Consider the following 9,430-nt stretch of genomic DNA (forward strand, 5'->3'; position numbering starts at 1 on the left):
ATCTTTCAACCGTGTAACTTAAAATCCGTGTAAAAAAAGAGTTGGGTGTACATTGTTTGTATGCATTGCAATAGACGTTGTAGGTGCACTGTGGTAAGGCGATCAAATATCTGAATATCAGAATTAAAAAAGTGCTCCTAAAAGTATACAACTAAAAACATTATGTATAGATGTTGTTATATGATTGGCAAATACGCAAATCAAAACTCATATTGCTAAAAAATGAGACACCTTGATATCCGTTAGAAAAACTTGATGTTAGATGCTTATCAGCCGGAAGATTCATTAATATCAGACGTCACTTCGATTCCAGCTTTTCAGAAATTGACACCGAAACTAATGGCGGAGGTTCGTATTTAAGTAGTGAATTTTTACCAACAAGCACTAATCTTTTAATTAAGAAAAGCGTGGGGTCCTAGTTTTCATATATCGAGCAACTCATGCTTGGTTTCATAATAATACAAGTGATATTTGTTCATTATTAATTTCCATATCCGAACACTATAGCATATAGCTGTCATACAAAGTGTCCGAATAAAATGTAGTTGTTGTATGAAAAACTTTTTTATTTGACCGGGCATATTCACGCAATTTGGCTTGGATTATTTCATATTTATACCCTGAACAGGACATATTAAGTTTGTCACGGAGTTTGTAACACCCAGAAGGAAGGGTCGGAGACCATATAAAGTATATATATAAATGATCAGAATGTCCAGCTGAGTCGATTTAGCCATGTCCGTCTGTCTGTCAGTATATATACGAACTAGTCCCTCAGTTTTGAAATTTTGCAAACGTCATTTTCTCCTCAAGAATCTGCTCATTTGTCGGAGCTGCCGATATCGGACCACTATAACATATAGCCGTCATACAAACTAAATGATCGGAATCAAGTTCTTGTATGGAAAACTTTCACATTTGACGTGGTATCTTCACGAAATTTGGCATGGATTACTGTTTAAGGTAAGAATATAATCTCCAAAAAAATTGTTCAGAACGGATTACTATAGCATATAGCTTTCATACAAACTGAACACATAGTTACTAACAGAAATGCGCCTGTGAAGGGTATTTAGCTTCGGTGCAACCGAAGTTAACATTTTTTCTTGTTTCTTGTTCAAACTATATTTACTGCATGACGGCCTTCGGCTGTGGTTAAAACTATTATTTTATTTGTTGTTGTTTTTATTTACATGCTATTATTTAGTAAATGTGTATACTTCGTGTGAATATGGTTCAACAATGTGACATATTTGTTATCAATTTGAATATTTTGAACAAATCCAGTATAACAAATATAATATAAAAAAATAGAAAAATTAATATAAGCACACCATCTTCAGTTTTCTATAAAACCCCGAGTAGAAATAAGCAAAAAGTACATATATATGTGTGCAAACACAGGAAAAACAATATCATTAAAATTTACATACACTTTCATACAAGTATATATGTACACAAGTTAAAATTTTCCTATTACATCTCCGATTAGTAAACTATTTGATACAATTCCACGAATTGAATATTGGACCAAACTTAGAATTCAATTCACTTTTATTTTCCTTCGATATACTTGGGCCGTATTCAGTTCTATTTTCGGCGCAAAAGTTCCATATTGTTAACGTTTCATCATTGCCGGATGTCGCCAATCGGGTACCATCAGGGCTCCACACCACGAAACGAACTCCACTTTCTGGAATGCATAGCAAATCTACAACACGATTCAAGGAAGACATGACGAGTATTTTGAAATCCCAGCAACCATCGTCACCTTTAAGAAACAAATTCAAAACTGTTTGCAGACTGTGCTGATGCAAAATGTTCATGCATAAATTCGTTATAATTATATTTAGAAATATACAAAACGTTAATATAAAACAAAACAAGCCGTATCTTTAACTTTCTTGGCATTTTTTTTTCTACTTTCTACTCCTTCAGTGTTCGACTTGCGGTGGCAAAGTGGCTTTAGTAACAGTAAAAGGTGCAAACCAAAGGCTAACACATATTTCAACTGCGAACTATATAATAATATCTTATAATTCCCACACTTAGGATATGGATGAATGAACCTCTTTTTTATACGCTCATCTCCTGTTTCTAGAAGTATCAGGACACTCGTACCAACACCACCCTAAGGCAAGGTGTCGAGGTGCCATGCTGATCGTTAAGGGTCCCTCTGATACCTTTCCGGCATGTACTTCCGGCTGACCAGTGGGAAAAGAATGAACACAAATACAGAAAAATAAAAAAAACAACAATCTCTAACACATTGACGACTAACGCTTTGACATGGGCAACGACTTCGCCAACAGAGTACAGGACGCCAGTACCCATAACGGAGTCCGTCGAAGACACCCTCCTCGTCTACAGCCAATCGACTACTAAATTGCCCCCGGATGTATCACCGCAGTACACCGGTGAACACAGCAGTTAACACAGCAGAGTACCTTAAACATAAATATAATAGAATGCTCCACATCAAAAGCAGTCATACGTACCAAACAATGTAAACTGGCTGCTACAGCAGCAAATCAGTTTAAAAACGGGAATAACTCTGAACCAAGCGAGGAAAAGTCGGTACCAAAGGGCAGTTTTTATTCTGTGAAAGATTGTCAAAGACCATTCTATCGGCACCTCATTCATGAAGAAGAAATAAAAGTTTAGTCCAGTCATTATAGTAAGTTCATGGTAAGGAATTCGAGATACCCAGCTGTAAGTCTGTAAATATTTACGGAGATTCTTACCTAATTTAAGCTTAAATGACTAGACTAGCTGTTACGTGGTATCAAAAAGAAGTCTATACCTGGCAGAAACGATTGGAAACTGATTAATGATTGGAAACCAAGCAAATCCAATAAACCAATACTTGTTGCCATATGTGAGGAGTCGATAGGGACTTTATCGAAAGCTGATAATAAAAAAACTTAGATGCACTCAAAAAGTGCTACAGCCAATCTGACAGGATCCAAGAGCCCTAGGTGAAAGCGAACAAAATAAATGTAAGAGCACAGCGTATCACGGTGATGAGAGTGGAAGAACAGAGAAGTAATTTCTTTCTTACTTCATACCACATGGCCTAAGACAGTTACGTGCCACCAACAATCCTCTCAAAACCCCAGCGACATCAAACCTTGAAAGCATCATCGAGAGTAGCAAATTATTTGAGCGTTATGATGAAACGAGGTAGCAAAAGTATACAGACCCACGGAAAGCCATCAAGATGTCGCGTTCAGCACTAATTGATCTCATGAGGGCAGCACATCTACCTACTTATTATATTTCTATAAATGACGAGGATATACAAGGTGCGTTCCAAAGTAAACAGGACTTAAAAAAGACTCCATATCCGGGGAATACGGGGAGTGGTTAATGGTTAAAATATTGATTGTCAAAAAAGTCTTGGTATTTTTGCTAGTTGACGCTGAGAGCGCGTAGTTATAGCTTTATTCGTCGCATCGGGTTATGCTATACCTTTTTGGAAACTCATTTCAAGCGCTAACACGTGTTTCATTGATTGTCGTTTCTTTCAAGTCGATCGTGAGTTATGGCGTCACAAACATGGACCAAAATAAAGACAAAATACGGCATATTTTAAAGTACTACTACGATAAAGGCAAAAATGCATCTCAAGCCGCCAATAAAATTTGTGCAGTTTATGGACCTCAGTTTTCATTTCCACCGCACAACGATGGTTTCAACGTTTTCGTTCTGGTGTAGAGGTGGTCGAAGATGCGCCACGCTCCGGAAGGCCTGTCATCGAAAATTGCGATAAAATCGCTGAATTGGTCGAAAGAGACCGGCATAGTAGCAGTCGTACAACGCCATTTCAAACTCTTGCTTGATAAGCTGGCCGACAGAGGTAATGCTCATGCTGTTTCAAGACCGGAGCATACTCTTGTAGAACCCCCAAAGGTGATCTAGTCACCGATGCCCAGAGCATACTTAAATTATGGAGGGAACGCTTCTCCAGCCTGCTGAWTGGCAGTGAACGCACAACGCCAGAAGAAGGTGAACCCGATTCCCCAATCGATGACTATGGAGTTCCATTGTCCGACCAGGAAGAAGTCCGCATAGCAATTACCTACCTGAAAAACAACACAGCGGTGAGGGCCGATGCATTGCCGGCGAAGAACTGAGCTTCTTTGTAAAATATGGTCGGACGAAAGCATGCCCAACGACAGGAATTTAAGTGTGCTATGCCCAATCCTCAAAAAAGGAGACCCCACAATATACGCCAACTACCGTGGGATAAGCCTCCTCAACATTACATAGGTCGAGCGTATTGTGTGAAAGATTAAAGCCCACCGTCAACAAACTGATTGGACCTTATCAGTGTGGCTTCAGAACTGGAAGGACCCGTGAAAGGAGAATCGACACTCACCACCTCTTCGTCGATTTCAAAGCTGCTTTCGACAGCACGAAAAGGAGCTGCCTTTACGCCGCGATGTCTGAATTTGGTATCCCTGCATAACTTATACGGCTGTTTAAGCTGACGTTGAGCAGCACCAAAAGCTCTGTCAGAATCGGGAAGGAGCTCTCCGAGTCGTTCGATACCAAACGAGGTTTCAGAGAAGGCGATTCCGTGCGACTTTTTCAACCTGCTTCTGGAGAAAATAGTTAGAGCTGCAGAACTAAATAGAGAAGGTACCATCTTCTATAAAAGTGTACAGCTGCTGGAGTATGCCGATGATATTGATATCATCGGCCTCAACACCCGCGCCGTTAGTTCTGCTTTCACCAGACTGTACAAGGAAGCAAGGCAGATGGGTCTGGCAGTGAACGAGGGCAAGACGAAATATYTMCTGTCATCAAACAAACAGTGGTCGCACCYGCGACTTGGCACTCACGTCACTGTTGACAGTCAYAGCTTTGARGCTGTAGATAATTTCGTCTATCTTGGAACCAGCGTAAACACCACCAACAATGTCAGCCTAGAAATCCAACGCGGATAACTCTTGCCAACAGGTGCTACTTCGGACTGAGTAGGCAGTTGATAGAGTCCTTTCTCAACTAACAAAAACCAAACTCTATAAGTCACTCATAATTCCCGCCCTGCTATATGGTGCAGAGGCTTGGACGATGTCAACAACTGATGAGACAACGTTGCGAGTTTTCGAGAGAAAAGTTCTGCGAAAGATTTATGGTCCTTATCGTATTCGTTGGAACGATGAGCTGTACGAGATATACGACGACATTGACATAGTTCAGCGCATTAAAAGACAGCGGCTACGCTGGCTAGGTCATGTTGCCTGGATGGACGAAAACACTCCAGCTCTGAAAGTATTCGACGCAGTACCCGCCGGGGGAAGCAGAGGAAGAGGAAGACCTCCACTCCGTTGGAAGGACAAAGTGGAGAAGGACCTGTCTTCACTTGGAGTATCTAATTGACGCCACGTAGCGAAAAGAAGAAACGACTGGCGCGCGGTTGTTAACTCGGCTATAATCGCGTTAGCGGTGACTACGCCAATCAAAAAGAAAAGAAGACGTACATACATATATAATTACTGTTTTATAGCACTTTTAGTAGTTTTCAGCATAATCGGTATATGGGGAGAGATTGGATTTTCATCCGATTTTACTTATTTTCTCTCCGTCTGAGGAGGTGTAGGTGGTTAATATAGGTCGAGTGGTTGGGAGAAATATCCATTAAACTTTTTTGGGGGCGGCACTATGCCCAGTTTGAAAATACTTTGAAACCATATAGTTATGAGGATTTATAAGTTCAAAACGGATAACTAAATACATATGTACATATGTAGTACTATTAGTTATAAAATTGGATTTGGTTTTGTAAAAACTTTTTTCCATACATATAAAGGCAAATGGAATTTAAAACTATTGCATCATTAACTGCAGCTAATTTTTTAACAAATCAATCTATAGATTATTCTATATTTGGCATAAATCAGATGAATTTTTGGCTCCTTTCATTTAGGGGAAAACAGAAAAATTTGTAGGTATGTATGCACATAAAAACTTTATCTAAGCGACCAATAAGTCTTATAAATTGATGACGGCCTTTTATAATTAGCAAAAATGTGCTAAAAAAAAATAATTATTCTAATAATATACTGAGTTAGTGATGCCACTTACCTGCCATGGAAACACTCACAAGAAGTTCAGCCGTAATTTTACTAAAGGTGATATAGGTGATAATAATTCTTCGGTCCATCCTCTGGTAGTATGCCACTATTTCTTTGCTTGGGACGTGTAGAACTACAATCGATGCTGGTGTCGTTTCGGCTTAAAATATAGAAATATTTATGTATAAAGCAGTATGTTCATTCATGAATACTTATGTACATATGTATGTATATAAATAAAACGTAAAAATAATTTCCACAAAAACCGTATTAATTACACTAGTAAGTGGTCGATTAATTTATGAAAATACTTAAATATTATACCCTGAATATCCAATATTACACCATCTGAAATACAATATATACATACATATATACAGGGCACACGAAGTATAACCAATAAAAAAAGGCATAAATTCGGGTTGGAAAATTATTTTTATTTAGTTTAATGTACAAAATGTGTGAAAATAATCATAAATTCAGGACTAATTCAATTTTGCTCGATATGACCACCTTTTGCCTTAACTGTGGCCTTGAGACGATCAAAAACTGCCCGAATGTGACTTGCGGGTATTTTGGCCCACTCACCGACAATGGCTGTCTTCCGCATCTCGAGACTGGTGTATTTTTTACTTCGGACCCTGCGCTCCAAAATGGCTCAGAGAGAATAATCCACTGGATTCGCATCTGGTGAATTCAAGAGTCATTGTGTGGTCGTAATGAAGTTCGGAACGTTGTTTTTAAGCCATTCTTGGTCCACTCGCGCTTTGTGAGACGGTGCTGGGTCTTGTTGAAACGTCCTTGTTTTTTGACCGAAATGTTTGTTTGCCCACGGCTTCAAAGCAGCCTCCAGAACACTTTCCCGATAATATGTCGCATTTACTTTGACGCCATGCTCGATGAAAACAATCACCTATTACTTTTGAATTCCATCACTAATCCCGTTTTGGAAGAAACGCTTTTGTACACTTATGAAAAATACTACGAACTGTCATTCAGCAAATTTATAAACAGCTGATTCTAGTGCGACAGCTGCGCAAACGGTCTGAAGTTGGTTACACTTTGAGCGCCGGACCCTGTATATAAATGATCAGCATGGCGAGCGGAGTTGATTTAACCATGGCCGTTTGTACGCGAGCTTGCCTCTCAGTTTGTGAGATATCGATCTGAAATATTGCAAATATCTTTTACTCCCGAAAAAGGGATCAGCGATTCCCCTTGACTTCGAACTGAACGATCTATTTAAAGTTTTACTAAACAATTTTTGACTTTGACGTTTAAAAACTGCGAAAATGTAAAAATGAAATCTGTAAAATAACTACAAAACACTTACTAATTCAAAAACATTATTATTTTTTTTAAACAATCAAATTACTTGAGTGCGGCAAGCCGCTAGTACTTTTTAAGTACTTACCTATAACCAAGTCATCTCCATTCCAGGGGTGCCAATCGAAATGTGTGTGCAATTTGCGTTTTGAACAAACTACCAGATATACATCACAGGAACTCCAATTATAGACCACGATGTCTCCACTTGTATCTCCGCTGGCAATGTATCTCATATTCGCTGACAGCTTTATTCTGTTGATCGGCAACTTATGACGCCGAACCTTTCTTACAACTTTTAAATCCGGCACGGAGAGAACGTATAAACAACCCAAACCTGTTCCACATACAATTTGTGATCCTGAGTGGTTCCATATCATGCAATGCAAGTCGGAGTGGTCTGCAGAGAATACTTTTCCATTTACAACCAAAGACTTTGTTGAATTAACAACTTTCCACAGTTCCAACACTGAAAGAAATAATCATTAACATTTAAATGTATAATTTTAGATGCTTTTTGCAACGGGTGAAAATACAAAATTTGCGGGCATATGTACAGAAATATATCCACAGTCCAAATCACTGACGTCTTACCTGGATATTCGTTGATTTTGCATCCAATTGCCAGAGTCTTGCCATCCGGTGAAAATGCCAAAGACTTTATACTTTTTACATTGAACAACATAGTAACATCATCCGTACGTTTCCAAATTATCAAGTCTTGTCCGAAAGAAGCTACAATTTGTCCATTCACTGACCAATCCACCATATTTGGATCTAATAAATAATTAAGTGCTTAGAAAGAAGCGCAGAATATATGCGAGCACACGAGTATGCGAATTTATAGAAATATATTTCTTAAAACGATATAAATATCTACCAAGCAAAAAAATCTATTAGTCAAGATTACCGAACATCGAATCAAAACCGGGAGAGTCGTGTGTTGTTTCAGCAAATGCTAGAGGCTTTGAACGCGGAATGCACCGCCAATCGTATTCATCACCATGCACATCGAGGCGTCGAAGTACATTGGAGCGATTTTCCAAACCTTTTACTACTTGGTCACTAAGCTGTAGAATTCTTTCTTCTTTCAACTCGAATGTTTTATTGATTGCAATCTTTAGGCTATTTTGCCTCCAGTAATTAGCTGAAAAATGCTGAATAAGAAAATTAGCATAGGAAATTATAATTTTGTTCAAAGACACAATACGTACTACTTTTAGAACATCTTTTTCCATATTCTTGGTTGCAAACTTCAGATTTTGGTTTAAGCGCTGGGAACAATATCGACGGGGTATAAATCGATCTCCATACGATAGTGCAATAATATCGGGAAGCGAGGTTCCGCCCTTAAATCGAAAGAAGAAAAGATTTTAAATTCTGACACCCTTCGAAGGTGCACTTAAGCATAACTAAGTTTAAATCAAATGGAAAACGGAAAACAACTTTTATTTCGAATTAAAGTTACTTGATAAAGAAAACCATATTTTATAAAGGTTCTTGCCTTGAATATAATCGGTCAGTTTAATTAGCAGCTGTATCTATGGCCTGTGCTTTAAAGGAATTTTTATATTAATTAGACTTTTTCCTTGTTTACCTGCACAACCTCATTTTCCCATTGGCTGTCACGCTTCTTGATAGAAGCGTCTGCCTTCCCAGATTTCAGATTAGCGATCATCTCAGTTTTAAAACAATTTCGATTAGTACTATCTACATTCATACCGATCAAATTAGCATTGATTTCGCGTTCCAAAAATATTTTATCAACAGTTCACATAACAAAAGAGACCAAAGAAAATGTCATTTTTACAAAGTCCAAGCGCCGTTATTAGACAGTAACAGAGTTTCCTATTCCATATATTTTCTTTAATATTGTAAATGCAGCTGAGTATAAAAAAGCATGAACAGCTCGTCATTATTTACATTAAAAATAAGTAAAATACAGTAAAATTTAAAAAAATCACAAAACAATATATATATTATAATATTAACACTAAATTCGTTAGAAACGCAATAATTCG

General features: G+C 38.1%; 1 protein-coding gene across 1 annotated transcript; it reads right to left on the reverse strand.

The window, feature by feature from the left end:
- Window positions 1-1,199: 1,199 nt before the first annotated feature.
- On the reverse strand, window positions 1,200-9,183 carry LOC108969300 (protein cortex). Its single transcript, XM_018933930.1, has 7 exons — window positions 9,007-9,183; window positions 8,624-8,758; window positions 8,320-8,566; window positions 8,004-8,186; window positions 7,498-7,878; window positions 6,094-6,243; window positions 1,200-1,771 (listed from the first exon to the last, which is right to left on the reverse strand). Exons 1-7 carry the CDS (start codon window positions 9,127-9,129, stop codon window positions 1,497-1,499), a joined length of 1,494 nt encoding a protein of 497 aa, XP_018789475.1. The 5' UTR covers window positions 9,130-9,183; the 3' UTR covers window positions 1,200-1,496.
- Between the last annotated feature and the right edge of the window lie 247 nt (window positions 9,184-9,430).

This window comes from Bactrocera latifrons, unplaced genomic scaffold (genome assembly GCF_001853355.1).
Source record: "Bactrocera latifrons isolate USDA-ARS-PBARC rearing strain unplaced genomic scaffold, ASM185335v1 scaffold_248, whole genome shotgun sequence".
NCBI classification, from domain to species: domain Eukaryota; kingdom Metazoa; phylum Arthropoda; class Insecta; order Diptera; family Tephritidae; genus Bactrocera; species Bactrocera latifrons.

Bases quoted from the DNA above. Each gene is read 5' to 3' on its own strand.
- LOC108969300 (XM_018933930.1), bottom strand. From the start codon at position 9,129: ATGAATGTAGATAGTACTAATCGAAATTGTTTTAAAACTGAGATGATC. The intron at 8,759-9,006 runs GTAAACAAGGAA...TTTCGATTTAAG, and splicing joins GGGAAAATGAGGTTGTGCAG to GGCGGAACCTCGCTTCCCGA. The intron at 8,567-8,623 runs GTACGTATTGTG...TTTCTTATTCAG, and splicing joins AAAAAGATGTTCTAAAAGTA to CATTTTTCAGCTAATTACTG.